The sequence below is a fragment of the mitochondrial genome of Bathycoccus prasinos (assembly GCF_002220235.1).
Source record: "Bathycoccus prasinos mitochondrion, complete genome".
Taxonomy (NCBI): domain Eukaryota; kingdom Viridiplantae; phylum Chlorophyta; class Mamiellophyceae; order Mamiellales; family Bathycoccaceae; genus Bathycoccus; species Bathycoccus prasinos.
This window is the reverse complement of record NC_023273.1, coordinates 17,487-43,614: the sequence shown is the minus strand read 5'-3', so window position 1 is coordinate 43,614 and position 26,128 is coordinate 17,487. Positions and strand designations below refer to the sequence as shown.

The following is a 26,128-nucleotide window of genomic DNA, read 5'->3' as shown; positions in this document are numbered from 1 at the left end:
TTAAAGTTTGGGTTGGCGGTACGCACCCACCAACCCGACAAACACGGTGCAGACTCTACGCACGGGCAGAACCTTGCAGCAGGGAAGTTTCAAATTTACCGAGAAAAGGAATCGCGATGAGGAAATAAAAAAAGAAATACACCGAAGCAAGCTGGCCAATGAGGACATAAGGGTCTTCAACCGGCTGGCAACCAATCCAGCCCAAGAGGAGAGCATCCGCCACAAAAAGCCAAAAAAGTTTCTTGTATAAGGGACGAAACGTTGCACTCCGTAAGGGAGAGGTGTTTAAGAAAGGCAGCAAAAGCAAAGAAACAAAAACTAACCCAATCGCTAAAACACCCGCCAATTTATTGGGGATGCTGCGCAAAATTGCGTAGACCGGTAAAAAATACCACTCCGGAACAATGTGTGCGGGGGTGGACATCGGGTTGGCCGGAATATAGTTATCCGGATGCCCGAGGGTATTGGGCGCAAAGAAGATAAACCACGAAAAGAATAGCGCAAACACCACCCAACCCACGAGATCTTTAAAAAAGAAATACGGGTAAAAAGACACTTTGTCGACCGTTGCTAGGCAACCTAGGGGGTTATTTGATCCATATTGATGCAAAGCTGCCAAGTGCAAAATACTCGCACCAGCAATAATAAAAGGTAAAAGGTAATGCAAACTAAAAAATCTATTTAAAGTCGCATTGTCGACGGAAAAACCACCCCATAACCAATGTGTTACATCAACACCAACAACGGGAATAGCACTCGCCAGACTTGTAATTACAGTAGCTCCCCAAAAACTCATCTGCCCCCAGGGAAGCACGTACCCAATAAAAGCGGTCAAAATCATAAGGAGAAGGATGACCACCCCCAGAATCCAAACAGCTTCACGAGGGCTGGCGTAACTCCCGTAGTACAAATTTCGAAAAAGATGTAGGTACACCACGATAAAAAACATGCTGGCCCCGTTGGCGTGCATATATCGCAGAAACCAACCACCCTCAACATCTCTCATGATGTGCTCTACACTGAGAAAAGCTAAATCAATATGTGGGGTATAATGCATGGCCAGGAAGATACCAGTAAGAATTTGTAAAACCAAACAAATACCCGCCGTGGAACCAAACCCCCACCAATAACTTAGATTACTTGGCGTTGGATAATCAATTAAGTGTTCATTTACGGTATTTAACAGAGGTTGTTTTAATAAAGATAATCTTTTCATAAAAGTTTTTTTTCTTGATGAGCAAAGCGCCGCCAAGCTGGTCTCTCATTAAGAGAGCCTTGGTCTGTTTTACTCTGACGGTACGGGTCATTTGAGCTCTAAGGGTCATTTTAGTACGAATCAGCTTCTTTTTTTCAAAAGGTTCACGCTTCGCCTATTGACGTGAGAGACTTTCACGTGGGTCTAAGAATTTGTCTTGAAAAAAGTTTCCCATTTAAGATGCTTTCAACGGTTCTCCTCTCTCAACGTAGCTACCCGGCAATGCTCTTGGCAGAACAACCAGTGCACCAGAGGTTGAACATTTCCGGTCCTCTCGTACAAGGAAATGGTTTTCTCAATTCTTCGCGCGCACCCCAGGTAGAATCCAAACTGTCTCACGACGTTCTAAACTCAACTCAGGTACCATTTTTATCGGCGAACAGCCGAACCCTTGGGACCTTTTTCAGCCCCAGGATATGATCAGTCAACATCGAGGTGCCAAACAATTCCGTCGATAAGGGCTCTTGGGAATTATTAGCCTGTTATCCCTAGCGTATCTTTGATTCGTTAAGCAAAAGTCTTTCCACGCAGCACTTTTGGATCACTATGGCCGACTTTCGTCTCTGCTCGAGGTGTCACTCTCGCAGTCAGGCAAACTTTTACCATTACGCTCTACAGAAAGTTTCCGTCTTTCATTGAGTTTACCTTCGCACACCTCCGTTACTCTTTGGGAGGCGACCGCCCCAGTCAAACTGCCTCATATACAGTGTTTTTGAACCTTGTTCAAATAAGGAACTCTTCTTAAAAAGGGTGGTATTTCAAGGTTGTTGTCAACTCCCACCTATCCTACACAATTTAAGCTTTTTTCCAGTGTAAATGTACAGTAAAGATGCATAGGGTCTTCTCGTCTTGGGGCACGTTCTCCGCATCTGCACGGAGAATTCAATTTCACTGAGTCCATACTGGAGACAGTGGGGCAATCGTTACGCCTTTCATGCAGGTCAGGAATTAGCTGACAATGAATTTCGCTACTTTATGATTGTTATAGTTACAACCGCCGTTTACTAGGCCTTCTCAATATACCAAAAAAGCATACAGGTTAAGCTTCAAGCACCGGGCAGGCGTCAGACCCTATACTTCATGTTCCCATTTTGCAGAGTCCTAATTTTTTAGTAAAAAGTCGTCACCCCCATTTTTGTGTCACCAAAATTGGCTTCCTTTCTTCCAAAGGTACAGGAAAAATTTGCCGAGTTCCTTCAATATGGTTCTCTCAACGCCTGAGTCTACTCGACTCGTTCACCGGTGTCGGTTTAGGGTACGGTCAATTTTATGAAGATTTTTCCTGGAAACATTAGAAACGAAAAAGCTATCCAATAAACTGTTGGTTTCTAAAAAACATTTCGTCATCTTTCATTTTTTTCATCGTGGTTTTTTATCAAAAACACACTTAGAGACCGGATCACTCTGCGCTGAAAAACAGAACGCAGAAACCCTTGAACTTACGGCGATCATGATTGTCACATGATTTTTCGTTACTCATGTCAGCATTCTCACTTTTGAATCCTCCAAAGTTTTTCACAAAACTTCTTCTACGGTCTACAAAACGCTCCGCTACCATTGTTCTCTGTCGCTTGGGTAATTTTGTGAAGCCCCGATACATTATCAGTGCTTTAAAACTCGACTAGTGAGCTATTACGCTTTCATTATAGAATGGCTGCTTCCAAGCCAATCTCCTAGCTGTCTTTGTTTTAAAACGCCTTTTACCACTTCCAAAATGTTTAAGGACCTTAGCGAACAGTCTGGGCTGTTTCCCTTTTGACTTAAAACCTTAGCACTTTAAGTCTGTCTGCTCAAGATATCAAAGAAAGGTCTTCGGAGTTTCAATAAGTTCAGTAAGACTTTGGATCCCCTTTACCTAATGAGTGCTCTACCCCCTTTCTACATCGTTGAACGCTTTACCTCAATAAATTTCGCGGAGAACCAGCTATCTCTAAGTTTGATTGGCCTTTCACCCCTAGCCTCAACTCATCTGCGTCTATTGCAACAGACGTCAGTTCGGCCCTCCAAAAGCTTTTACCCTTTCTTCAGCCTGTTCAAAGCTAGATCACTTAGTTTCGGGTCAAATAAAAAAAACACACGCACTCTTCATACTCGCTTTTGCTTTGCCTCCACTTCGTCGTTTAAGCCTCGCTTTTTTTATTTACTCGCTGACCCATTATGCAAAAGGTACACCGACCTCCCGTACAGAGAAAATCGATTGCATGGTTATTTTTTGTTTCAGGTTCTCTTTCACTCCTTAGTTAAGGTTCTTTTCACTTTTCCCTCACGGTACTTGTTCACTATTGGTTTCAAAAGCATATTTAGACCTAGAAGGTGGGCCTCCTGTATTCAAACAAATACTTTCGTTTTACTCTTTTGAACACACCTTAGAAGCCACGTCTACGGGACTTTCACCCTCTTTGGTAGATTTTTCCACATCTTTCGGCGGTGACTTTCCAAGGTGTTTGGTCTTTTCCATGTTCTCTCGCCGATACTTACGGAATCTCGGTTGATTTCTTTTCCTTGGGTTACTTAGATGTTTCAATTCACCCAGTTAAATAAAAGCCAGTGGTTTCCCACGGAGGAAATTTATACCTCACCGAGTGCACTCTAGGTATAACGTTTCGTTTTGTACAACGTCCTTCTTCTTTTGAACCAAAGCATCCACAAAAAACTGGTATTTAGAATTTGTTTGGTCGCTAATGAGAGGGGGATTCGAACCCCCGACCATCGATTTATGAGTCCGAGGTTCTACCAAACTGAACTATCTCATTGGAGACCTGATCAACGCAGCCCTCTTTTCCCGGAGAAGGTGGGTCTGAGATTGTGCAAGTGGGTTTGTGTGTGGGTGTTACTTATTGGCGACACCCACGTTTTTTTTGTCTTCCAAAAAGGAATCAGCATCGTTTAAGGCGCGGACTACCAGGGTATCTAATCCTGTTCGCTCCCCGCGCTTTCGCACCTCAGTGTCAGGAGTGCACCAGAAAATTGCCTTCGCATTAGGTATTCCTTCCAAAATCTAAGAATTTAACCTCTCCTCTGGAAATTCTATTTTCCTCTTACACCCTCAAAGAGAAGAAACCGTCTTGAATGCACACCCAAAGAAACCCTTTGGACTTTCACAAACAACTACATCTCTCCACCTACATGCCCTTTACGCCCAATTAATTCGAATAACACTCGCTCCTCCTGTCTTACCGCGGCTGCTGGCACAGAATTTGCCGGAGCTTCTTCTTTGATTCATGTCAAAGTCTCCAAAAAACGGTGTACCGTTTTTTTTCAATGAAAGGGTTTTACAATCAATATAACCTTCGTCACCCACGCGATATAGCTGGATCAGGCTTGCGCCCAGTGTCCAAGATTCCTCACTGCTGCCTCCATCAAGAGTTCGGGCCGTCTCTCAGTCCCGATGTGATTGGTCGTCCGCTAAGACCAATGAAAGATCATCGACTTGGTAAGCTTTTACCTTACCAACTATCTAATCTTACGTAAGCTCATCAAAAAACGATACCAGATATCTTTACTCGTCCACGAGATATTGAGGATTGACCCACAATTTTTTGGTAGATTCTTACGTCTTACTCACCCGTACGCCATGTTGTACGACAACATTCAACTTGCATGTGTTAAGCTTATCGCTAGCGTTCATTCTGAGCCAGGATCAAACTCATAAAGTTCTCGAACATTCATGTTCAATTTTTAAAAAAAAAGGAGTCTCTCCAGCTACAGGTTCCCCTACAGCTACCTTGTTACGACTTCACTCCAATCACCTCCCTAACTCTAGAAAAGGTTCCAACAAAGACACAGAAAAAAAAGGGAAGATGTTTTTTTTTTAATTGCGCTGTGTGTTCTTGGTGAACTTCTTTTGCTTCAAGGCATGAAAATTTTCAGAGTGTGACGGGCGGTGTGTACAAGGCTTAGATACAAATTCACCGTAGCGTGCTGATCTACGATTACTAGCGATTCCAACTTCATGTTCTCGAGTTGCAGAGAACAATCCGAACTAAGGAAACTTTTTGGGATTTGCTCAATGTTGCCATGTTGCCTCCTTTTGTCATTCCCATTGTAGCACGTGTGTAGCCCAACCCATAAGGGCCATGCGGACTTGACGTCATCCTCACCTTCCTCCAAGATATCCTTGGCAGTCTTTGAAAAAGGTAAACCTTCATTTCAAAGGAGGGTTGCGTTCGTTCTGGGACTTAACCCAACAGCTCACACCACGAACTGACGACAGCCATGCAGCACCTGTATAAAAGAGACAGAGCGGGTAAACACCCTGGTTTTTCATATGTCAAGGATTGGTAAGGTTTTGCGCGTTGTTTCGAATTAAACCACATGCTCCACCGCTTGTGTAAGCCCCCGTCAATTCCTTTGGGTTTTAGCCTTGCGGCCGTAGTCCCCAGGCGGCTGATTTCATGCGTTAGCTCACTTTCTGAAATTTGGACAAAAAAGGATTTAGAGTAAAAAAAGGGGTCGAAAAAATCGACCCCTTGCTCTTCCAAAACTGAATTAATTAACGTAAAACAGGGTGTGAAGAAGGCTCCTTAATCGCCGGAATTTCTTCAAAAGTATGGAAAGCCGGAGGAGACGCCACCGTCCACTCTAAAGTTGACGTTGTTGATTCACCTTCCACTGCCCATGGGTTAATACCACACTTTTCACCTTGTGTTAATGTTGCGTAAACAACATAGAAAAAGAAGAGGCTGGCTAAAATTGATAAATAAGAACCATAACTACAGATCAAATTCCACCCTGCAAACGCGTCAGGATAATCTGGGATACGTCGAGGCATACCAGCGAGTCCTAGAAAATGCATAGGGAAAAAAGTGATATTGACCCCAATAAAAAATAACCAAAAATGAATTTGGCCAAGAACTTCTGGGTACTGGTAACCAGAAATTTTACCAATCCAGTAGTAAAAACCCGCAAAAAGAGCAAAGACCGCACCCATAGAGAGCACATAATGAAAATGCGCAACCACGTAATAAGTGTCATGTAATGCAATATCAATCCCAGCATTGGCCAGAATAACACCGGTCAGACCACCAACCGTAAATAAAAAGATAAAACCTAATGCAAAAAGCATCGGCGTACGGAAGGTGATGGAACCACCCCAAGCCGTCGCAATCCAACTAAAGATCTTAATTCCGGTAGGAACCGCAATAATCATCGTGGCCGCGGTGAAATAAGCACGAGTATCCACATCTAAACCAATAACATACATATGGTGCGCCCAGACAATGAAGCCTAAAACACCAATACTTAGCATTGCATAAACCATACCTAAGTAACCAAAAATGGGTTTTCTTGAGAATGTACTAATAATATGGCTCACAATACCAAAACCTGGAAGAATCAAGATATACACTTCCGGGTGTCCAAAAAACCAAAAAAGGTGCTGGAACAAAATAGGGTCACCTCCGCCCGCCGGATCAAAGAACGAGGTATTGAAGTTACGATCCGTTAACAGCATCGTAATCGCTCCCGCTAAAACCGGTAAAGAGAGAAGAAGTAAGAAGGCCGTAATCAGAACAGACCACACAAATAAAGGTAAGCGATGGAAGCCCAGACCAGGCCCACGCATGTTAAAGATAGTGGTAATAAAGTTAATCGCCCCTAAAATACTGCTCGCTCCAGATAAATGTAAACTGAAAATAGCTAAATCAACTGCACCACCAGAGTGGCTCGTAATATGACTTAGAGGAGGGTAAACCGTCCATCCTGTTCCCGCACCAACTTCGACGAGAGCACTACTTAAGAGTAAAAGAAGAGAAGGTGGTAAGAGCCAGAAACTAATATTATTTAAACGTGGAAAGGCCATATCCGGCGCACCGATCATGATTGGGACAAACCAGTTTCCAAAGCCACCGATTAAGGCTGGCATAACCATGAAAAAGATCATGAGAAACGCGTGCGCCGTCACGATGACATTATACAATTGGTGATTTCCTGCCAGAATCTGGTTTCCAGGCTGTGCCAATTCCATACGTAAGAGAAGAGAGAACATAGACCCTAGGACTCCAGAGAATGCACCGAAGATAAGGTAGAGTGTACCAATATCTTTATGGTTCGTTGAAAAGAGCCAACGGTTGATGAAGTTCATCATAGAGACGTACTTTTTTTCTAAAAGAGCAGGACAGGCCAAAGCCCAACGACGAAGCGATCACTACTCACGATTTAGATTCATGGTCTGCACGGAAGTCTTTGCTTTTGCAGTGCTTGAAACACCAAAAAGTGCCAAGATCAACTTCACAAAGGAGGGCAAGACGTAAAAAAAAAGGTAAATGCAAGGAAGTAAGAACGCTCATGCGTCTGGAGTCAAGAAGTGTAGGGGTGAGATATGTTCATAAAAGTGTAGTCAAGTAGACTATCATCAAGAAGTAGAAGAGTCATTAAAAAAGATTTAGTAGTACGAGGGTGGGTTGCCAGGTGACTGGCATGTGAAGGAAAGAAAAGTTTGGAAAACGAAGAGTTCAAGCAAAGGAAGAACAGAGAGTAGAGACAAGAACAAGAAAAAACAGGGAGAAGATAACACGGTTTGGTTCTGTGAAGAGTGTGAATTGTGAACCCTACTGAAGACTTCTGTGTGGTAGAGAAGAGTTCATTTCTGTGTCGATTGTCTACTGAGAACTGTGTGTGTCTTGAGTGAGTGCTTTCCCTCGTCTTACTAAATCTTTTTTAATGACCTTTGTGTGATCTATGTTTTCTGTGTCTGTGGTGTCTAACTATAAATTTTTTGGAGTTTGAGAGAAGTCGAGACGAGCAACCGAACCCATTTTGAATTCGACTTTGACGCAGGACTTCGCTGTATATACTAGGGCAATCTGGGAAACACAGTAAACTCCTTCTGGGGCGTTGTCCATGGGCATTTTCATTCCCATGGATTCCGTGCATGGGAATTGTCATTCCCGTGAGTACCGTCGCCAAGACGGTATTTCAACGCCGTCAAGCCGTTCTTTCGTCTTTGAGTGTTTCAAGGACAACCCGTCTTTGACTATTTGGGTTGTCCTTGCTTTAATTGTTCGAGCGCTTGGTGTAAGAGTTGTGGCCCTACCGTCTTTTTTGACTGTCGAAAGGCTTCTAAAACACCATACTTTAACCCCTGTTGCCAATTTCTCTGGACGGTTTCTTGACCTTTCTGTTCAATTTGTGAAAGGATCTGCAATTTGTTTCTCAACTGTGTCGCAAACGTTGCTTGTAATCCTGCTTCTCGTGTTGAGTGTAGGGTTCTGAGTTCTTTACAACTTTGTTCACGTAACTGAGCCACTTGTCCCTCTAACAATAATGCTTTCTTATACTCTGTTAAAAGATCTTGCAATAAGGCTTCTTTCACGTCTAAATATTTTTGTAACTCTTTTTGGATCGTTTCTTTACGGAAAGTGAAAGCTTCGCGAATACTTTCTCCCAGAGTAATGCTACTAAAAATTAAAAACGCAATAAAGCTTAAACCAATGAGAATTTCTTCATTATAAATAATAATATTTTTCGAGCTTAAGACTAAGAATGTCAACCCACCAAAAAGTAAGGTCGAGGCATTCTGTTGGATAAGTTTGAAGGACATAAGGTTTGTCTTTTTTTCTCGGAGTCCTAGAGACTCCAGGGTTTGTGTACACAAACCCCTTTCCCACCACGGGAACTTTACTGCCCAAGGGCGAAGGTTCGACTCTTTTACGGAGTCCAAGAGACTCAAGTCAGCCTTGTACCAAACCATGGTTTTGGTAAACTCTGGTGCTCTCTAAATGCTTAACGTTTCTTCTTCGTACCTTTCTTTCCACCCTTCCCTTTCGCGGTCAAAGGCCCGAAAAGTTTTCGTAGAAAGTACTCTTGTACAAAGGTGTGACCAGAGTGTGTAAAACCGCATGCAGGGTAAGCCGACATAGGTAAAAGTTTTTTCAATTGATTTTTCGTCATGTTATTCGCAGTAATCTCGTCCCCAAGTTTCGCTTGGTATTGTGTTTGTACATTTTGGAAATGCTCTTGGTTCGTTTTTTGTACGGTTTTTTCTACCCACCCCGCGGTTGTTTCAAAACTACTTTGAAGCGCTTGTTTTGATTGATTTAAACTTTTTCGAACTGCTTGTTGCATCGTTTGGAGAACTCGTTCTTGTTCTTGCTCGTAAGTATTTTCTTTGCTCTCTTGTGTGAGGCTAACTTTATGTTCTCTCATTTTGAGAACCCTTGTAATTTTTGGTAAATAAAATTTGAGGAGTGTGAGATAGAAAACCGAAATTGTGAGAGTGAGCCAAAAAAATTGTGTAAAATACGAAACTTTATCGAGTTGAGGCATCTGTGGCGTCTTTTTTTGTATAATTTATTCATCGTTTCAAAGGTGAGTTGTGGGGAAAGTGGCCGAGTGGTTGAAGGCGGCAGACTGTAAATCTGTTGAATTAAATCTACGTAGGTTCAAATCCTACCTTTCCCATGTGGTTAGATAACATAACGGTAATGTACTGGATTGCAAATCCGAGAATGACGGTTCGATTCCGTCTCTCTTCATGAACCATTAACCTTTTAAAAGATTAATAAATTCTACAGCAATAGTTTGTTGTTTACGATAATAAATAACAAGAAGAGCTAGCCCAATTGAGGATTCTGCAGCCGCCACTGTTAAAATAAACAGCGAAAAAATTTGGCCCATGAGGTCATCTAAATAAACTGAAAAAATGAGAAAGTTAAAATTAACCGCTAACAGCATCAGTTCAATCGACATTAGCATGATAATAATATTTTTACGATTTAAAAAAATACCCCAAATCCCTAACAAAAAAAGCGTGCAAGAAACGAGCAAATAATTTAATTCAGTCATATTAGTATTCTTTTTCAAAGAGCAATCAGGGTAGCAGGATTTGAACCTACGACCTTCTGTACCCAAAACAGATACGCTACCAAACTGCGCTATACCCTGCTTTCCAGTATTTTATATTCTACAGGACTCGAACCTGTGACCAACAGCTTAGAAGGCTGGTGCTCTATCCAACTGAGCTAAGAATACAAGAAAAGCTTCAAGGTCGACGTAAGCCGAATTTTGTATCCATTTACCTTATTTTCGGTAAAAGATGTGTTTATTTATCTTATTTCAGGTTTCCACCTAATATAATGCGATGTTGTCTTGCTTCTTGTGGGGGTTTTTCATTTAGGTATGTTGTCATACCAAACGCTTTTCATAAAAACTGCTCTTACACTTTCCCTGAGATTTCTCTCGCGAGCTTTTCACTCGCACAAATTCAAAGTTCGGACTTTCCTCCTTTTTGTAAGGCAAACACTTAGGACCTTGAGAATATAGATTATAAAAAGAACTCGCGGGTATAGATTAATGGTAGATTATCTGTTTTCCACACAGAAGATATGGGTTCGATTCCCTTTACCCGTAAAAAAGCTTACTTGGTGAAATTGGTATACACGACAGACTTAAAATCTGTTCCTTTTTAGGGTATCGGTTCAAGTCCGATAGTAAGTAAAAAAAGTTTGACTAAGAAAAGGAACATTTATGTCAACAGAAAATCACATGAAACTTTCTAAACGGTTTGGGTTAAATTTAAGGCCTTTCAAAAAAGTGACCCCCAAACAACAAAAAATTATGCAAAAAGTACAAAAACAACAAGCGTTAAAAAAAAAATCAAATTTTGGGGTTCAACTCGAGATTAAAAAAAGTGTTGCTTTTTTGTATGGCGGTCTCAGAGCTAAATATTTAACCACTCTTTTTCAAAAGAGTTTTCAGCGAAAAGGCAGCGTGAGTCAAAATATGATCAGTTTTTTGGAAAAACGTTTAGATACCGTGCTGGTAAAAAACCATTTTGCGGGGAGTTTTGCCCATGCCCGCCAACTTATTAGCCACCAGAAAGTTAAGGTGAACGGGGTACTTATCCAAGTGCCGTCTTTTCAATTATATCCTGGTGACGTAATCAGTTTAGATGACGAAGCCCAAGACCAAGTTAGACAAACTATGCGTGATTTTTTGAATCGTCAAGAAGAACAAAGCGGTTTGAAAAACTTCAGCGCAAAAAAAGAACGAGATTTTACCAACACCGTGGTTTGGTACAAGACCACTTACTGTGAAGTGAATTATAAAACACTAGAGATTGTGATTTTATTTGCTCCACAAAATGTTCACTATCCTATGAAGGTACAGACAGAAAAGTTTACCAAAGTTTTTAAACGTTAAATTTTTTTAGGCAAAAGGATACAGTGCACTCTATGCAAAGGAGTCTGTATCCTTATATAAAGCCGTACAAAAAGTAAGTAAAACCAAACATTCAAACAAACTACAAAGAAAAAAAGCAATAGAAAATTGTAACCAAAAATCAGGGGGGGACAAAAATGAGGCAACTAAAATGAGCACAAAATACCAAAACGAACGTCGTTTGTAAAAATTTTCAGGGTTTAGCCCACTCTCTGGAGAAAAAACGGTCATGAGTAACGGCAATTGACTGAAAACAAAAACGACCACAAAACAAGAAAGTACTAGAAAAATATAAGGCAAAATTTTTGGTGACAATCCCAAGGTTGGTTGAAGAAAAGACATTTTTCTTTGGTTTATTGCAAAACCACCCCAAAAATCCCAAATAATAGGCAGGAGTACCCGCAAAACCATGGTATTCGTAAGATACAGAAAAAGAAGACTCCCCAAAATTCGTTGCTGATAAAGTTTACTTTCCGCGGTAAATAAACTCGGCCGGAAAAAAATGATAAAAAAATAAAACGCTAAGGGACATGTGAAAAGTGTGGCACTATAAGCAGACATGAGTAAACTCGCATAAAAAGCTTCGGCAGCTTCGGTAAAAATAAAGTCCGTAAAACTACCTGGTGACGTGGTGCACACCGGTGCACAAAAAATATGCAAGAGATCACCAAAATGCTCGAACCAGTAAACAAATGCGCTTATCCAACCGAGTAAAATATATTTCATTTTCCACCGCAAATCTAGAGTGTACAATGAAAAAAGAAAAGAAGGTGTTTTTTGTAGATACATATTTTGTTCTTTTTTCGGACAGGGTGGGATTCGAACCCACGGTACTTGTCATACGTCAGTTTTCAAGACTGAGACCTTCAACCACTCAGACACCTGTCCAACGGTGCGACGCTTTGCTCGCAGTTATGCGGAAGTAGGACTTGAACCTACATTTTTCAGGTTATGAGCCTGACGAGTTACCAATTACTCTATCCCGCAAACGCGCCTTAAGTATGACAGGATTCGAACCTGTGACCAGTAGGTTAAAAGCCTAATGCTCTACCAATTGAGCTACATACCCTTTAGTACGGATAGAGGGATTTGAACCCCCACGAAGTTACTTCATCAGAACCTAAATCTGATATGTCTACCAATTTCATCATATCCGCGACTCGAAGCAAAGGTCCGTCGCTTTGACGTCAAAGCGACGGACGTTGAGAATTGTCTGCGAAGCCAATTCTCAACACGTTTAAAAAATTAAACTTAAAAAACAAAAAGAATTAAAAAAGCCATCATTAAAGCAAAAAGGGCAATTGCTTCAGTTAAAGCAAAGCCTAAAATTGCATATCCAAATAAAGTTTTTGTTAATGAAGGGTTACGTGCTACTGAACTAATAAAAGAACCAAAAACAATTCCAATTCCGGCACCAGCCCCCGCCAAAGCGATCGTTGCACAACCTGCCCCAATTAATTTTGCACCTTCAGCCATATACTCTTTTTTTTTAGATCTCAACCACAGTTCGAAAAAGTGTTCATTTAAAAATGAATAATGACACACGATTTCTAGTCTAAAAGTATCAGAAAAAATAGATTAAAACCATAAATAATTACAAACGACGACGCTTTTTTTGTCGGCAACCGTTGAAGGGGACCCGTGTTAAATCTTCAATTTTTGTAATTTTTAAACCGGAAGTGTGCAAACCACGTAAAGCTGCTTCTTTGCCATAACCAACACCTTTTAATTTTACATGTACACGTAATAAGTTTTGAGAGAGGCAGTTTTGGGCAATTTTTTCGGCGGTTGCTTGGGCAGCATAACTCGTTGACCTTTTTGACCCTTTAAAACCAACACTGCCCGCGGACGCCCAAAGGAGAGTATTCCCAGCCATGTCTGTGACGTTGAGAATTGTGTTATTTAAAGTCGTTGTAATACAAATATAAGACAGAGAGGAGGTTTTGGTATTTTCAGAATGGCGCATAGTGATGCTCCTTTTTAAACAATTTTTTTCTTCCGGCACGACCGAGCGTTCGTATGCGAGCGTTGACCGCGAACTGGAAGCCCTTGAATGAAACGAAAACCTTTAAAAGAACCAACTGTAACACACCTTTGAATATCTTGGTCGACAATACGTTTTAAATCAGATCCCGTGACATAATATCGTTGAACCAAACGCACAAGTTTTTCTTTTTGCGAAGCTGTTAAATCTTGAACTTTTAAAGTGAGTGCAAAACCAAGAGAATCACAAATTTGATGCGCTAAAAACTTGTTGATTCCATAAACTTTAGTAAGTTCTTGCCGAACCAACTTGTGTTCTTGAAAGTTTTGTTGAAATAAAAGAACCATAGACACTATTTTTTTTTACCGGGTTTTCGAATAACGGTCGAATCTTTAAGCTGAACACCCTTCCCTTTGTAAGGCTCAACAGGCTTTAACGCTAAAAGTGTAGCGGCTACCTGGGAGACCCTTTTTTTGCTTACACCAAATAAACAAATTATTGTTGCCTTCGGAACAAAAATTTTTACATCGTTTGGAATAGCAAGTGTCACAGGGTGGCTGTAACCAACTCGAAGTTCCACAGCAGTGTGAGAAACGTTTGCCTTAAAACCAACACCAACCAGTTCTACAGAAAGAAAAACCCCTTTGGTAAGCCCTTCGATATACTGCATAAGGGTAGACGTTACTGTGTGTAACGTTTTTTGACCCTCTTGCCCCCGCGTTCTAAAATGGAGCTCTTGATGCGCTTGTGGGTGTTGTACGAGTTTCACGGAAAAGCCCCCTTTTTTGTCGTATGTTTTTAAATGGAGTTCTGCTTTTCCTAGCGGCCCCTCAACTTCGAGAACTGAATTTTGAAGAAACATTTGAACCGTCGCTGGTACAATGCAACGCTTTTTAAAACTGGTTAATGCCACCGGTCGCATAGACAACTCTTTTTTTTTGTGAATACTTGTACAAAGAAACCCTTTTAAAAAACTTGGCAAAGGATCTCACCCCCAACACGATTCTTTTGGGCTTGTTGGCTTGTACACACACCCTTAGGTGTGGAAAGGATTAAAAGGCCTAACCCATTTTCCAGAGTGGGCAACTTTTTACAGGAAACATAAACTCTTTGTTTCGATCGAGAAATTTGCTGAATTTTTCTGAGACCCTTACCCTCTTCGTTTTGCTTTAGAAAAATATTAATAGACCCTTTTTGACGAAAAAAACCTTTAATATAACCGTGAACAAGTAAAATTTTTAAAAGAGACCAGACCAGTTTGGAAAACGGGACCGACAAAGAGCGTCGATGTGCTTGTTGAGCGTTTTGAATAGAACACAGAGCTTGACTTAAATTTGTCATAAAACATCTTTTTTTAAACCAATGTAGACTTTTGCGTCAAAAAATTACCAACTGGACTTCGTGAGTCCTACGATTTCACCATTTGAAACGAGTTCCCTCAAAACAATTCGTGAACATTTGAATGCCCGAAGAACACCCTTGCCACGCCCACTCAGAACACAACGATTTTTTGTTCGGACCGCCGAGCTTTTTTTTGATACTTTATTTAATTTTAACATAAACTCATATCGAAGAGATTGTGGTAAGCTGCGATCTTGTAAAATTGCCTTATACAAGATTCTCTGTTGTTCACTACGGGCAACGAGAGTTCTAAGGTTTCCATCTTTTAAGACTGCGTTGTTCATTTCCATTTTCTTTTTTTAGGCCATTCTTTGGTAAGCTGGGAAGTTATATGACGTAAATAGGAGTTTTTTTTCAAAGTCTGCCTTTGTCGTCGTATGAAATTGAATAGAGCACCCTCGCATCATTTCAAAAAGTTCAAAATTTTTTTCTAATTCAGGAAAAAATAAGAATTCTGTGAAACCAAGCTGCAGTACCCCCGGCTCTGATAAAGTGCGTTCAGAAAAAAGAGGGTCTCTTTTAATTTGTGGAAGAACAACCAATGCCAGAGTATCTAAAAAAGATGTCATTTTTACCCTTCGTAAAGTCAATTTGCACCCAAGAATTGAATTCTTTTTTAATTTAAACCCCGCGACAGACTTTTTTGCTCTCAACAACTTCGGGTGTTGGCCTGAAAGAAGACTTAAACTTACCATAGGGAAAAGACTGTGTTTTTTTTCTGCAACAATATAACGGCTTGTCAAATTGATCGAAATATGAGAGAGTTGAGGAATTTCAAATGAATTTCTAGCATTTACTTTAAGCAAAAAATCTCTACAGAAAAGAGAAGAGGAAGAATGTTTCATGCGTTGTTTTTTTTTCACTGGGAGGCTTTTTTATAAAGTTGTAGAAGCCAAGACCAAAAGTTTCATAAAATTCTTTTCGCGAACTTCAAAAGGAGCAGTGCCTTGAACTCGTGTGCCAAGAGGAGATCCCTGGGCAGAAAGAAGGGCCGCTGAATTTCGTTGGAAAGTGTAAGAAGTACCGTCTTGACGACGTTTCGGCCGTTTTGTTTCTAGAAGAACCGCTTTAAAAAGTTGGCCTTTCTTAAGTGTCTTCGTGTTATTCTTCGGGTTCGTTTCTTGAAGGCTAACCACAATTAAATCACCGACCTGACCCATGTTTTTTTTTGTTTTTTTCAGGATTTTAATGCATTTTGCTTTTTTTGCGCCTGAATTATCTGAAATAGCGAGAAGAGTCCCTACTTGAATCATAAATCTTTTCTTTTTTCTTTGTTCAGTACAGATTTAACATTAGGGCGAAAAGACGATAACGGATCAACCACAAACTGTGTTCGTACCGGTAATTTTTGGCTTGCTAAACGAAAAGCTTGATACGCAGACTCTGGTGAGACACCATCGAGTTCAAAGAGAATTTGCCCTTGTTGAATCGAACAAGCCCAAAATTCAGGGGAACCTTTTCCTTTTCCCATACGAACTTCCGCAGGCTTTTTGCTGACGGGCTTATCTGGGAAAACCCGAATCCAAATTTGTCCACTTCGTTTGAGTTTGCGGGTCATGACTCGGCGAGTGGCTTCAATGACCGAAGCGGAAAGACGCCCACAGTGTACAGATTGAATACCAAAAGAGCCAAAAGAAAGAGAGTTCATTTTGACTCCACCGACTCGACCTTTTTGGAATTTACGGTATTTGGTTTTTTTTGGTTGGAGCATATTGAAAATTCTTTTTTACGTATTGGGTTTATAGGATACCCAAACTTTTACACCAATCAAGCCGTAGGGAGTGTAAGCGCAGACTGAAGCATATTCAATCTTTTGAAAAAAGGTATGCAAAGATGTTTGTCCGAACCTTTTTGACTCAACGCGTGCCATTTCCGCACCACCAAGACGCCCCGCGCAGGTAATTTTAAAACCTTGAATTGTTTCTTCTTTTTTAACTGTTTGAACTAGGTGTTTAAAAATTTGTCTAAAAGGAGTATTCTGCTCCAATTGGTTGGCAGCTTGATGCGCAATAAAATGCGCTGTTTTTGTTGATGATTTAACTTTAACAGGATGCCAAGAAACTTCACTTTTTGCGTAGTGGGTTAAAATCTGGCTAATATGTTTTTGATAAAATTGGACTTCGGAGGCCTTGTTCGCAGTTTTTTGATATCTCCCAAAAATAAGGTGGTTTTTCGTTTCTAAAGGCGTTTGGTAAACCGAGATTTTTTTCGATTTCGCTTTTTGGTATTGCAACAAAAAAAAGTTAATGATCATAAATTTTTTTGCCTCGTCCCATGTTTTTTGTTGCTGAGTTAAAAACCAACTAAATTTTTTTTGAGGTTGATCTGGTGAAAAAACAAATAACTGGGAAGCATTTTGGAAAAAACCCGTCGTTACTAAAGAAGCAAGCTTTGTTTGATACTGACTTTCAAAAATACGAGGATCACAAAAAAAACTATGCATTCGTAAACTATGCGGGGCTTGTTGAAAGTGAGACCTCTCTGTCCGAACCCCAATGGATTTCAGCAGAGTCTGGACAAACTCTTGACATTTTTTTTGTTGGTGAAAAAGAGAGCCAAAAAGTCGATCTGCAAACCAGGTATGTGAGAAGTGTCGATTTAGCCCGATTCGAAGGCTTGTTGGTGTGCTTTTTTGTCCCATGTTATTTTTTTTTCTCTTTTTTCTTATGCACAGGTTTTTTTCGAGTGCTCGCAAATTCGCCAAATTTATGGCCAATCATTTCCTCTGTAATTTTAACAGAAAGGAAAGACTTTCCCGTATAAATAGCAAATGTTTGTTCGACAAATTGAGGCAAAATATAAGAACGCCGCGACCAAATTTTAATTGGCGCGGGTGCATCAGCAGATAAAAGCTTTTTTAATACAAATTGGTCCAAGAACGGACCTTTCCAAAGAGATCGGGCCATATTTGAAGCAATCTTTTTTTGGCGGCAGTAGAGCGAAAGTGGCGAAATTTGGCAGACGCGTTACCTTGAGGGGGTAGTACAAAAGTTGTGTGTGGGTTCAAATCCCACCTTTCGTATTTTTTATTTTAAAGTTTGGTTCGTGTTTGGAACTTGAGTTTGCTTTGTACACCGACGGATGCAATAGCTTTAAAGAGGTCTACAAACAGAAAAAACTCGAGAAAAGTAGAAAAAGTATCCACTCTTAAATGTTTTTGAAAAACACGCATTTCGAACTGTTCGCGAGCTTTTTTATCGATATGGGGTGAGCTTAGTACTGTAATTTTTCTAATTTTAGTCGGTGACGCGCCCGTATTTCTTAAAGAGCTCACAGAGCGTCCCACAAGCTGTTCATTCTTTAGTTTATGAGCTAGACTTTGAACGTTTTTAAGGTAATTTTCAATCAATTTTGGTTCAAAAGATTTCAAAGAAAGAATAAGTTGGTAAGTCATAAAAATGTATTTTTTTCAAAAATGGAACTTTGGAAATGATCGGACTTGAACCGATAACTTCATGCTTGCAAAGCATGCGTTCTGCCAATTGAACTACACTCCCTTTTCAAAAAGAACGAATCTAAATAACAAGTATTCGGAGGAAATGGGATTCGAACCCATGGTGCATTAAATTGCACGTTGATTTAGCAAACCAATACCTTCAGCCACTCAGCCATACCTCCTTATGTGTTCTTATCAAATAAAAAAAAGATTATTTTAATGGCTACTTTACAGAATTCACCGGGGAAAAAGTTTAAAAATTTTACCCTAAACTTTGGACCACAACATCCAGCCGCACACGGGGTTCTTCGTTTAATTTTAGAAATGAATGGCGAAATTGTTGAGCGCGCGGATCCCCATATTGGGCTTTTACACCGAGGTACAGAAAAATTAATTGAATACAAAAATTACATGCAAGCTTTACCATACTTTGATCGACTTGATTATGTCTCAACTATGGCACAAGAGCACGGGTATTCGTTAACCGTTGAAAAACTTTTGCACTGCCAGGTACCTTTGCGTGCTCAGTACATTAGAGTTCTCTTTGCGGAAATTACAAGAATTTTGAACCATTTGTTGGCTTTAAGCTGCCACGCCATGGACGTTGGGGCATTGACACCTTTTCTTTGGGCCTTTGAAGAAAGAGAAAAGTTAATGGAGTTTTACGAACGCGTTTCAGGTGCACGTTTTCATGCTGCTTATATTCGCCCAGGGGGTGTTGCTCAAGATTTACCGCAGGGTCTGTGTGACGATTTGCATAAATTTTGCCAGACATTCGCTTCGCGAATTGATGAGATGGAAGAAATGTTGACGAACAACCGAATCTGGAAACAACGTTTAGTAGACATTGGGACCGTCACTGCTGATGAAGCCATCCAATGGGGTTTCTCTGGTGTAATGCTTCGAGGTTCAGGTGTTTCTTGGGATCTACGTAAAACACAACCTTATGACGTCTATAGTGATTTACAATTTGATATCCCCGTTGGGACACAAGGTGATTGCTACGACAGATATTTGATCCGAATTGAGGAAATGCGACAGAGTCTAAAATTAATTGCTGAATGTTTAAATAAACTTCCACAAGGCCCCATTAAAGTGGATGACCGAAAAATTACGCCTCCGTCAAAAAGCCACGTCAAAGAGTCTATGGAATCTTTAATTCACCATTTTAAATTGTATACCGAAGGCTTTGTCGTTCCTGCTTCTGAAACTTATACGGCAGTGGAAGCGCCTAAAGGTGAGTTCGGTGTTTATTTGGTAAGCAATGGTACTAACAAACCATACCGTTGCAAAATTCGTGCGCCAGGTTTTGTTCATCTGCAAGCTTTAGATTTTATGGCAAAGAAGCATTTATTAGCAGACGTGGTAACAATTATTGGAACACAAGACATCGTTTTTGGTGAAGTAGATCGATAGTGTCTAAAAGGTTCGGGAAAAACGGGGTTCGAACCCGCGCCCACTGGCGTGACAGGCCAGGACTCTACCCAATTAAGCTATTTTCCCTGATTTATGTAGGTGCTAACGGGTTCGAACCGCTGACTTTCTCGGTGTAAGCGAGATGCTCTACCAGCTGAGCTAAACACCCATGTATTCAAAAAAAGAAGAATGTATGAACGAGTATATCCCTTTACTTTTACTGATTGGAGTAAGTTTTCTTTTGTCCATGTTAATTTTAGGCCTCTCTTTTGTGTTTTCTACCCAAAAAGCAGATCCAGAAAAAGTGTCGGCTTACGAATGCGGTTTCGACCCTTTTGATGACGCCCGTGCTCGGTTTGATATCCGGTTTTATCTTGTAGCCATTCTTTTCATTATTTTTGATCTTGAAGTGACATTCCTCTTCCCCTGGGCCATTTCTTTAAATAAAGTTGAGCTTTTTGGGTTTTGGTCGATGGTTATTTTTTTATGTATTCTGACGATTGGTTTCGTCTATGAATGGAGAAAAGGTGCTCTCGATTGGGAGTAAGTTTCATTGATGTACACATGACGAAGTGTTATGTGTACATCAACCCTGCAGTAATTGGCACACAGAAAATAAAAAAAAGCGCCATGCCAATAAAGAATTACTTTATTTGTGTTGCATTAATTCCCAAGGGCTAGAAAAGTCAAAGAAACGAAAATCTTGGCTTAATTCAATAGGTTCCGAAACGACGCGTTTCTTTGAATCATCATATCGAAATTCGATGTAGCCACTGAGTGGAAAGTCTTTACGTAATGGGTGTCCTTCAAAGCCGTAGTCCGTAAGCAAGCGTCGGAGATCCGGGTGGTTGAGAAAACAAATACCAAACATATCCCATGTCTCTCTCTCGAACCAGTTCGCAGTGGGGTAAATCGAAGTAATTGAATCGATTGCAATATTTTCATTGACAGGGACTTTGACACGGAGCCGGGTGTTGTACTGCAAGCTTAAGAGATGGTAGACCACTTCAAATCGGTTTGCTCTGGATGGGTAGTCTACCGCCGTAATATCGACAAGCATTTTGAATTGGGTTGCGGTATGGTTTTTTAAAAAATAAAAAAAACCGAACACGGATTGGGGGAAAATTGTAAATGTCATTTCGTTGGTTTGCAAAGTGTATTTGGAAACCCATTTCGGAACCATCCTAAGAACCAAAGAATCAAAAGAGGTTTGCATAAAAGCTTCTTTTTTTAACAGACGATCTTCTAGAAAAGAGACTCCTGGCAAATTCTACTGAGTATACCAGAGAACCGTATTCTTATTTTGATGAATTTTTTTCTGTAACTGTAAAATTCCATACAAAAGAGCTTCAGCCGTTGGAGGGCACCCTGGAACATAAATATCAACTGGGAGAATTCGGTCACACCCTCGGACAACTGAGTAGGAATAATGGTAGTAACCCCCTCCATTTGCACAACTTCCCATCGAAATAACCCAACGCGGTTCGGGCATTTGGTCATAAACTTTGCGTAAAGCCGGTGCCATTTTGTTGGTTAATGTCCCAGCGACGATCATAACGTCGGACTGCCTAGGGCTTGGGCGAAAAATAATACCAAAACGATCCAAATCGTAACGAGCCGCCCCTGTGTGCATCATCTCAACTGCGCAACAGGCTAAACCAAATGTCATGGGCCACAGAGATCCTTGGCGAGCCCAATTAATTAAATTATCTACTTTGGATAAAACGTATTCAGCGTTTGAAGACATAAAAAATTACTTTTTTTAACGAAAGCCTGATTAAACGGAAATCTAAAAGATCTATGGTAAAAACAAAAAAAGTTTTTCAAATGCAATGGAAAAAAAAAACAAATAAAAAAGTCGTTCAAGAGATGGCAAACAGTCCATACCAACTTTTTTTACAGCTTGTGCCTGTACAGTGCGTAACATGGGGTCTCTTAAAACACGAGATCTCTACAATGGAGAGTTCCGCGAAACTCCAAGTCGTACGAAGATCACTCATGAAAAAACAAGGCACCAAGGCGTTGTCTCAAACATCGGTGATGAGCTCGCACGGAACAACAGCCTTGCTAACTTGCGGCTCGTTGGAGGCGTTTAAAAAGATTGTGAAAAACCTTTTTTTTCAAAAAAATTCTTGGATGAAAACGCAAAATAAACCATTGGTATTGGTTCATGGAAAAATCCGGGATGTTTACGTGAACTTCTACGATTTGCAGCGTTTAAGTTCTTTAGAACATGAAAGTCTCGGCACTTTACAACGAATCAAAAAACCAAGCGTCGTTTTTTGCGCAAAGTTGCAAAACAAAAATTTGCTTTTTTTAAAACTGCTGAAGGCGAGTAACGAGAATTGAACTCGTATTTTCAGAGTCACAGTCTGATACTTTAACCGATTAAGTTATACCCGCCGTGAAGGTTAGAGACGGAATCGAACCGTCATTCTCGGATTTGCAATCCAGTACATTACCGTTATGTTATCTAACCACATGGGAAAGGTAGGATTTGAACCTACGTAGATTTAATTCAACAGATTTACAGTCTGCCGCCTTCAACCACTCGGCCACTTTCCCCACAACTCACCTTTGAAACGATGAATAAATTATACAAAAAAAGACGCCACAGATGCCTCAACTCGATAAAGTTTCGTATTTTACACAATTTTTTTGGCTCACTCTCACAATTTCGGTTTTCTATCTCACACTCCTCAAATTTTATTTACCAAAAATTACAAGGGTTCTCAAAATGAGAGAACATAAAGTTAGCCTCACACAAGAGAGCAAAGAAAATACTTACGAGCAAGAACAAGAACGAGTTCTCCAAACGATGCAACAAGCAGTTCGAAAAAGTTTAAATCAATCAAAACAAGCGCTTCAAAGTAGTTTTGAAACAACCGCGGGGTGGGTAGAAAAAACCGTACAAAAAACGAACCAAGAGCATTTCCAAAATGTACAAACACAATACCAAGCGAAACTTGGGGACGAGATTACTGCGAATAACATGACGAAAAATCAATTGAAAAAACTTTTACCTATGTCGGCTTACCCTGCATGCGGTTTTACACACTCTGGTCACACCTTTGTACAAGAGTACTTTCTACGAAAACTTTTCGGGCCTTTGACCGCGAAAGGGAAGGGTGGAAAGAAAGGTACGAAGAAGAAACGTTAAGCATTTAGAGAGCACCAGAGTTTACCAAAACCATGGTTTGGTACAAGGCTGACTTGAGTCTCTTGGACTCCGTAAAAGAGTCGAACCTTCGCCCTTGGGCAGTAAAGTTCCCGTGGTGGGAAAGGGGTTTGTGTACACAAACCCTGGAGTCTCTAGGACTCCGAGAAAAAAAGACAAACCTTATGTCCTTCAAACTTATCCAACAGAATGCCTCGACCTTACTTTTTGGTGGGTTGACATTCTTAGTCTTAAGCTCGAAAAATATTATTATTTATAATGAAGAAATTCTCATTGGTTTAAGCTTTATTGCGTTTTTAATTTTTAGTAGCATTACTCTGGGAGAAAGTATTCGCGAAGCTTTCACTTTCCGTAAAGAAACGATCCAAAAAGAGTTACAAAAATATTTAGACGTGAAAGAAGCCTTATTGCAAGATCTTTTAACAGAGTATAAGAAAGCATTATTGTTAGAGGGACAAGTGGCTCAGTTACGTGAACAAAGTTGTAAAGAACTCAGAACCCTACACTCAACACGAGAAGCAGGATTACAAGCAACGTTTGCGACACAGTTGAGAAACAAATTGCAGATCCTTTCACAAATTGAACAGAAAGGTCAAGAAACCGTCCAGAGAAATTGGCAACAGGGGTTAAAGTATGGTGTTTTAGAAGCCTTTCGACAGTCAAAAAAGACGGTAGGGCCACAACTCTTACACCAAGCGCTCGAACAATTAAAGCAAGGACAACCCAAATAGTCAAAGACGGGTTGTCCTTGAAACACTCAAAGACGAAAGAACGGCTTGACGGCGTTGAAATACCGTCTTGGCGACGGTACTCACGGGAATGACAATTCCCATGCACGGAATCCATGGGAATGAAAATGCCCATGGACAACGCCCCAGAAGGAGTTTACTGTGTTTCCCAGATTGCCCTAGTATATACAGCGAAGTCCTGCGTCAAAGTCGAATTCAAAATGGGTTCGGTTGCTCGTCTCGACTTCTCTCAAACTCCAAAAAATTTATAGTTAGACACCACAGACACAGAAAACATAGATCACACAAAGGTCATTAAAAAAGATTTAGTAAGACGAGGGAAAGCACTCACTCAAGACACACACAGTTCTCAGTAGACAATCGACACAGAAATGAACTCTTCTCTACCACACAGAAGTCTTCAGTAGGGTTCACAATTCACACTCTTCACAGAACCAAACCGTGTTATCTTCTCCCTGTTTTTTCTTGTTCTTGTCTCTACTCTCTGTTCTTCCTTTGCTTGAACTCTTCGTTTTCCAAACTTTTCTTTCCTTCACATGCCAGTCACCTGGCAACCCACCCTCGTACTACTAAATCTTTTTTAATGACTCTTCTACTTCTTGATGATAGTCTACTTGACTACACTTTTATGAACATATCTCACCCCTACACTTCTTGACTCCAGACGCATGAGCGTTCTTACTTCCTTGCATTTACCTTTTTTTTTACGTCTTGCCCTCCTTTGTGAAGTTGATCTTGGCACTTTTTGGTGTTTCAAGCACTGCAAAAGCAAAGACTTCCGTGCAGACCATGAATCTAAATCGTGAGTAGTGATCGCTTCGTCGTTGGGCTTTGGCCTGTCCTGCTCTTTTAGAAAAAAAGTACGTCTCTATGATGAACTTCATCAACCGTTGGCTCTTTTCAACGAACCATAAAGATATTGGTACACTCTACCTTATCTTCGGTGCATTCTCTGGAGTCCTAGGGTCTATGTTCTCTCTTCTCTTACGTATGGAATTGGCACAGCCTGGAAACCAGATTCTGGCAGGAAATCACCAATTGTATAATGTCATCGTGACGGCGCACGCGTTTCTCATGATCTTTTTCATGGTTATGCCAGCCTTAATCGGTGGCTTTGGAAACTGGTTTGTCCCAATCATGATCGGTGCGCCGGATATGGCCTTTCCACGTTTAAATAATATTAGTTTCTGGCTCTTACCACCTTCTCTTCTTTTACTCTTAAGTAGTGCTCTCGTCGAAGTTGGTGCGGGAACAGGATGGACGGTTTACCCTCCTCTAAGTCATATTACGAGCCACTCTGGTGGTGCAGTTGATTTAGCTATTTTCAGTTTACATTTATCTGGAGCGAGCAGTATTTTAGGGGCGATTAACTTTATTACCACTATCTTTAACATGCGTGGGCCTGGTCTGGGCTTCCATCGCTTACCTTTATTTGTGTGGTCTGTTCTGATTACGGCCTTCTTACTTCTTCTCTCTTTACCGGTTTTAGCGGGAGCGATTACGATGCTGTTAACGGATCGTAACTTCAATACCTCGTTCTTTGATCCGGCGGGCGGAGGTGACCCTATTTTGTTCCAGCACCTTTTTTGGTTTTTTGGACACCCGGAAGTGTATATCTTGATTCTTCCAGGTTTTGGTATTGTGAGCCATATTATTAGTACATTCTCAAGAAAACCCATTTTTGGTTACTTAGGTATGGTTTATGCAATGCTAAGTATTGGTGTTTTAGGCTTCATTGTCTGGGCGCACCATATGTATGTTATTGGTTTAGATGTGGATACTCGTGCTTATTTCACCGCGGCCACGATGATTATTGCGGTTCCTACCGGAATTAAGATCTTTAGTTGGATTGCGACGGCTTGGGGTGGTTCCATCACCTTCCGTACGCCGATGCTTTTTGCATTAGGTTTTATCTTTTTATTTACGGTTGGTGGTCTGACCGGTGTTATTCTGGCCAATGCTGGGATTGATATTGCATTACATGACACTTATTACGTGGTTGCGCATTTTCATTATGTGCTCTCTATGGGTGCGGTCTTTGCTCTTTTTGCGGGTTTTTACTACTGGATTGGTAAAATTTCTGGTTACCAGTACCCAGAAGTTCTTGGCCAAATTCATTTTTGGTTATTTTTTATTGGGGTCAATATCACTTTTTTCCCTATGCATTTTCTAGGACTCGCTGGTATGCCTCGACGTATCCCAGATTATCCTGACGCGTTTGCAGGGTGGAATTTGATCTGTAGTTATGGTTCTTATTTATCAATTTTAGCCAGCCTCTTCTTTTTCTATGTTGTTTACGCAACATTAACACAAGGTGAAAAGTGTGGTATTAACCCATGGGCAGTGGAAGGTGAATCAACAACGTCAACTTTAGAGTGGACGGTGGCGTCTCCTCCGGCTTTCCATACTTTTGAAGAAATTCCGGCGATTAAGGAGCCTTCTTCACACCCTGTTTTACGTTAATTAATTCAGTTTTGGAAGAGCAAGGGGTCGATTTTTTCGACCCCTTTTTTTACTCTAAATCCTTTTTTGTCCAAATTTCAGAAAGTGA

General features: G+C 40.7%; 29 protein-coding genes and 20 non-coding genes across 49 annotated transcripts; 12 read left to right on the top strand and 37 right to left on the bottom strand.

Moving 5' to 3' along the window:
* Positions 1-55: 55 nt before the first annotated feature.
* cob (apocytochrome b) lies at positions 56-1,216 on the bottom strand. Its single transcript has one exon. It carries the CDS (start codon positions 1,214-1,216, stop codon positions 56-58), a length of 1,161 nt encoding a protein of 386 aa, YP_008994830.1.
* Positions 1,217-1,403: 187 nt separating this feature from the next.
* Positions 1,404-3,777, bottom strand: rRNA_MitLSU. Its single transcript has one exon. It is a non-coding gene; the product is annotated as a ribosomal RNA MitLSU (n/a) (ribosomal RNA).
* Positions 3,778-3,934: 157 nt separating this feature from the next.
* Positions 3,935-4,008, bottom strand: tRNA_Met_CAT. Its single transcript has one exon. It is a non-coding gene; the product is annotated as a tRNA-Met (tRNA).
* Positions 4,009-4,135: 127 nt separating this feature from the next.
* rRNA_MitSSU lies at positions 4,136-5,641 on the bottom strand. Its single transcript has one exon. It is a non-coding gene; the product is annotated as a ribosomal RNA MitSSU (n/a) (ribosomal RNA).
* Positions 5,642-5,747: 106 nt separating this feature from the next.
* cox1 (cytochrome c oxidase subunit 1) lies at positions 5,748-7,337 on the bottom strand. The gene has a single exon. It carries the CDS (start codon positions 7,335-7,337, stop codon positions 5,748-5,750), a length of 1,590 nt encoding a protein of 529 aa, YP_008994829.1.
* Positions 7,338-7,912: 575 nt separating this feature from the next.
* BathyMg00264 (hypothetical protein) lies at positions 7,913-8,140 on the bottom strand. The gene has a single exon. The coding sequence runs from the start codon at positions 8,138-8,140 to the stop codon at positions 7,913-7,915; it is 228 nt and encodes a 75-aa protein (YP_008994828.1).
* Positions 8,141-8,228: 88 nt separating this feature from the next.
* atp4 (ATPase subunit 4) lies at positions 8,229-8,795 on the bottom strand. The gene has a single exon. It carries the CDS (start codon positions 8,793-8,795, stop codon positions 8,229-8,231), a length of 567 nt encoding a protein of 188 aa, YP_008994827.1.
* Positions 8,796-8,977: 182 nt separating this feature from the next.
* On the bottom strand, positions 8,978-9,520 carry atp8 (ATP synthase F0 subunit 8). Its single transcript has one exon. It carries the CDS (start codon positions 9,518-9,520, stop codon positions 8,978-8,980), a length of 543 nt encoding a protein of 180 aa, YP_008994826.1.
* Positions 9,521-9,572: 52 nt separating this feature from the next.
* tRNA_Tyr_GTA lies at positions 9,573-9,655 on the top strand. The gene has a single exon. It is a non-coding gene; the product is annotated as a tRNA-Tyr (tRNA).
* Positions 9,656-9,658: 3 nt separating this feature from the next.
* On the top strand, positions 9,659-9,729 carry tRNA_Cys_GCA. Its single transcript has one exon. It is a non-coding gene; the product is annotated as a tRNA-Cys (tRNA).
* A 7-nt stretch (positions 9,730-9,736) lies between these two features.
* Positions 9,737-10,039, bottom strand: nad4L (NADH dehydrogenase subunit 4L). The gene has a single exon. The coding sequence runs from the start codon at positions 10,037-10,039 to the stop codon at positions 9,737-9,739; it is 303 nt and encodes a 100-aa protein (YP_008994825.1).
* Positions 10,040-10,064: 25 nt separating this feature from the next.
* Positions 10,065-10,138, bottom strand: tRNA_Pro_TGG. Its single transcript has one exon. It is a non-coding gene; the product is annotated as a tRNA-Pro (tRNA).
* Positions 10,139-10,151: 13 nt separating this feature from the next.
* On the bottom strand, positions 10,152-10,225 carry tRNA_Arg_TCT. The gene has a single exon. It is a non-coding gene; the product is annotated as a tRNA-Arg (tRNA).
* A 307-nt stretch (positions 10,226-10,532) lies between these two features.
* Positions 10,533-10,603, top strand: tRNA_Gly_TCC. The gene has a single exon. It is a non-coding gene; the product is annotated as a tRNA-Gly (tRNA).
* Positions 10,604-10,608: 5 nt separating this feature from the next.
* On the top strand, positions 10,609-10,690 carry tRNA_Leu_TAA. Its single transcript has one exon. It is a non-coding gene; the product is annotated as a tRNA-Leu (tRNA).
* Positions 10,691-10,810: 120 nt separating this feature from the next.
* Positions 10,811-11,395, top strand: Rps4 (Ribosomal protein S4). Its single transcript has one exon. It carries the CDS (start codon positions 10,811-10,813, stop codon positions 11,393-11,395), a length of 585 nt encoding a protein of 194 aa, YP_008994824.1.
* A 30-nt stretch (positions 11,396-11,425) lies between these two features.
* On the bottom strand, positions 11,426-12,202 carry BathyMg00265 (hypothetical protein). The gene has a single exon. It carries the CDS (start codon positions 12,200-12,202, stop codon positions 11,426-11,428), a length of 777 nt encoding a protein of 258 aa, YP_008994823.1.
* A 15-nt stretch (positions 12,203-12,217) lies between these two features.
* Positions 12,218-12,301, bottom strand: tRNA_Ser_TGA. The gene has a single exon. It is a non-coding gene; the product is annotated as a tRNA-Ser (tRNA).
* A 26-nt stretch (positions 12,302-12,327) lies between these two features.
* Positions 12,328-12,400, bottom strand: tRNA_Met_CAT. The gene has a single exon. It is a non-coding gene; the product is annotated as a tRNA-Met (tRNA).
* A 9-nt stretch (positions 12,401-12,409) lies between these two features.
* tRNA_Lys_TTT lies at positions 12,410-12,482 on the bottom strand. The gene has a single exon. It is a non-coding gene; the product is annotated as a tRNA-Lys (tRNA).
* A 5-nt stretch (positions 12,483-12,487) lies between these two features.
* tRNA_Leu_TAG lies at positions 12,488-12,570 on the bottom strand. Its single transcript has one exon. It is a non-coding gene; the product is annotated as a tRNA-Leu (tRNA).
* A 94-nt stretch (positions 12,571-12,664) lies between these two features.
* Positions 12,665-12,889, bottom strand: Atp9 (ATP synthase F0 subunit 9). The gene has a single exon. The coding sequence runs from the start codon at positions 12,887-12,889 to the stop codon at positions 12,665-12,667; it is 225 nt and encodes a 74-aa protein (YP_008994822.1).
* Positions 12,890-13,007: 118 nt separating this feature from the next.
* Positions 13,008-13,289, bottom strand: Rps11 (Ribosomal protein S11). Its single transcript has one exon. It carries the CDS (start codon positions 13,287-13,289, stop codon positions 13,008-13,010), a length of 282 nt encoding a protein of 93 aa, YP_008994821.1.
* Positions 13,290-13,393: 104 nt separating this feature from the next.
* Positions 13,394-13,744, bottom strand: Rps13 (ribosomal protein S13). The gene has a single exon. The coding sequence runs from the start codon at positions 13,742-13,744 to the stop codon at positions 13,394-13,396; it is 351 nt and encodes a 116-aa protein (YP_008994820.1).
* A 5-nt stretch (positions 13,745-13,749) lies between these two features.
* On the bottom strand, positions 13,750-14,319 carry Rpl6 (Ribosomal protein L6). Its single transcript has one exon. It carries the CDS (start codon positions 14,317-14,319, stop codon positions 13,750-13,752), a length of 570 nt encoding a protein of 189 aa, YP_008994819.1.
* Positions 14,320-14,363: 44 nt separating this feature from the next.
* Positions 14,364-14,738, bottom strand: Rps8 (Ribosomal protein S8). The gene has a single exon. It carries the CDS (start codon positions 14,736-14,738, stop codon positions 14,364-14,366), a length of 375 nt encoding a protein of 124 aa, YP_008994818.1.
* A 44-nt stretch (positions 14,739-14,782) lies between these two features.
* Rps14 (ribosomal protein S14) lies at positions 14,783-15,082 on the bottom strand. Its single transcript has one exon. It carries the CDS (start codon positions 15,080-15,082, stop codon positions 14,783-14,785), a length of 300 nt encoding a protein of 99 aa, YP_008994817.1.
* Positions 15,083-15,097: 15 nt separating this feature from the next.
* On the bottom strand, positions 15,098-15,643 carry Rpl5 (ribosomal protein L5). Its single transcript has one exon. It carries the CDS (start codon positions 15,641-15,643, stop codon positions 15,098-15,100), a length of 546 nt encoding a protein of 181 aa, YP_008994816.1.
* A 30-nt stretch (positions 15,644-15,673) lies between these two features.
* On the bottom strand, positions 15,674-16,051 carry Rpl14 (Ribosomal protein L14). Its single transcript has one exon. It carries the CDS (start codon positions 16,049-16,051, stop codon positions 15,674-15,676), a length of 378 nt encoding a protein of 125 aa, YP_008994815.1.
* On the bottom strand, positions 16,048-16,509 carry Rpl16 (50S ribosomal protein L16). Its single transcript has one exon. It carries the CDS (start codon positions 16,507-16,509, stop codon positions 16,048-16,050), a length of 462 nt encoding a protein of 153 aa, YP_008994814.1.
* Positions 16,510-16,524: 15 nt separating this feature from the next.
* Rps3 (ribosomal protein S3) lies at positions 16,525-17,439 on the bottom strand. The gene has a single exon. The coding sequence runs from the start codon at positions 17,437-17,439 to the stop codon at positions 16,525-16,527; it is 915 nt and encodes a 304-aa protein (YP_008994813.1).
* A 1-nt stretch (position 17,440) lies between these two features.
* On the bottom strand, positions 17,441-17,704 carry Rps19 (ribosomal protein S19). Its single transcript has one exon. It carries the CDS (start codon positions 17,702-17,704, stop codon positions 17,441-17,443), a length of 264 nt encoding a protein of 87 aa, YP_008994812.1.
* A 125-nt stretch (positions 17,705-17,829) lies between these two features.
* On the bottom strand, positions 17,830-18,192 carry Rps10 (ribosomal protein S10). The gene has a single exon. The coding sequence runs from the start codon at positions 18,190-18,192 to the stop codon at positions 17,830-17,832; it is 363 nt and encodes a 120-aa protein (YP_008994811.1).
* A 30-nt stretch (positions 18,193-18,222) lies between these two features.
* tRNA_Ala_TGC lies at positions 18,223-18,295 on the bottom strand. Its single transcript has one exon. It is a non-coding gene; the product is annotated as a tRNA-Ala (tRNA).
* A 34-nt stretch (positions 18,296-18,329) lies between these two features.
* On the bottom strand, positions 18,330-18,416 carry tRNA_Ser_GCT. The gene has a single exon. It is a non-coding gene; the product is annotated as a tRNA-Ser (tRNA).
* A 37-nt stretch (positions 18,417-18,453) lies between these two features.
* Positions 18,454-19,650, top strand: nad7 (NADH dehydrogenase subunit 7). Its single transcript has one exon. It carries the CDS (start codon positions 18,454-18,456, stop codon positions 19,648-19,650), a length of 1,197 nt encoding a protein of 398 aa, YP_008994810.1.
* A 13-nt stretch (positions 19,651-19,663) lies between these two features.
* tRNA_Asp_GTC lies at positions 19,664-19,737 on the bottom strand. Its single transcript has one exon. It is a non-coding gene; the product is annotated as a tRNA-Asp (tRNA).
* Positions 19,738-19,746: 9 nt separating this feature from the next.
* Positions 19,747-19,819, bottom strand: tRNA_Val_TAC. The gene has a single exon. It is a non-coding gene; the product is annotated as a tRNA-Val (tRNA).
* On the top strand, positions 19,820-20,197 carry nad3 (NADH dehydrogenase subunit 3). The gene has a single exon. The coding sequence runs from the start codon at positions 19,820-19,822 to the stop codon at positions 20,195-20,197; it is 378 nt and encodes a 125-aa protein (YP_008994809.1).
* Positions 20,198-20,299: 102 nt separating this feature from the next.
* nad9 (NADH dehydrogenase subunit 9) lies at positions 20,300-20,866 on the bottom strand. The gene has a single exon. It carries the CDS (start codon positions 20,864-20,866, stop codon positions 20,300-20,302), a length of 567 nt encoding a protein of 188 aa, YP_008994808.1.
* Positions 20,867-20,920: 54 nt separating this feature from the next.
* Positions 20,921-21,397, bottom strand: nad10 (NADH dehydrogenase subunit 10). Its single transcript has one exon. It carries the CDS (start codon positions 21,395-21,397, stop codon positions 20,921-20,923), a length of 477 nt encoding a protein of 158 aa, YP_008994807.1.
* A 53-nt stretch (positions 21,398-21,450) lies between these two features.
* Positions 21,451-21,999, top strand: BathyMg00127 (hypothetical protein). Its single transcript has one exon. It carries the CDS (start codon positions 21,451-21,453, stop codon positions 21,997-21,999), a length of 549 nt encoding a protein of 182 aa, YP_008994806.1.
* tRNA_His_GTG lies at positions 21,981-22,053 on the bottom strand. The gene has a single exon. It is a non-coding gene; the product is annotated as a tRNA-His (tRNA).
* A 5-nt stretch (positions 22,054-22,058) lies between these two features.
* tRNA_Cys_GCA lies at positions 22,059-22,129 on the bottom strand. Its single transcript has one exon. It is a non-coding gene; the product is annotated as a tRNA-Cys (tRNA).
* A 3-nt stretch (positions 22,130-22,132) lies between these two features.
* tRNA_Tyr_GTA lies at positions 22,133-22,215 on the bottom strand. The gene has a single exon. It is a non-coding gene; the product is annotated as a tRNA-Tyr (tRNA).
* Positions 22,216-22,267: 52 nt separating this feature from the next.
* atp8 (ATP synthase F0 subunit 8) lies at positions 22,268-22,810 on the top strand. The gene has a single exon. It carries the CDS (start codon positions 22,268-22,270, stop codon positions 22,808-22,810), a length of 543 nt encoding a protein of 180 aa, YP_008994805.1.
* A 182-nt stretch (positions 22,811-22,992) lies between these two features.
* Positions 22,993-23,559, top strand: atp4 (ATPase subunit 4). The gene has a single exon. It carries the CDS (start codon positions 22,993-22,995, stop codon positions 23,557-23,559), a length of 567 nt encoding a protein of 188 aa, YP_008994804.1.
* An 88-nt stretch (positions 23,560-23,647) lies between these two features.
* BathyMg00263 (hypothetical protein) lies at positions 23,648-23,875 on the top strand. Its single transcript has one exon. It carries the CDS (start codon positions 23,648-23,650, stop codon positions 23,873-23,875), a length of 228 nt encoding a protein of 75 aa, YP_008994803.1.
* A 575-nt stretch (positions 23,876-24,450) lies between these two features.
* On the top strand, positions 24,451-26,040 carry cox1 (cytochrome c oxidase subunit 1). Its single transcript has one exon. It carries the CDS (start codon positions 24,451-24,453, stop codon positions 26,038-26,040), a length of 1,590 nt encoding a protein of 529 aa, YP_008994802.1.
* Positions 26,041-26,128: the final 88 nt, after the last annotated feature.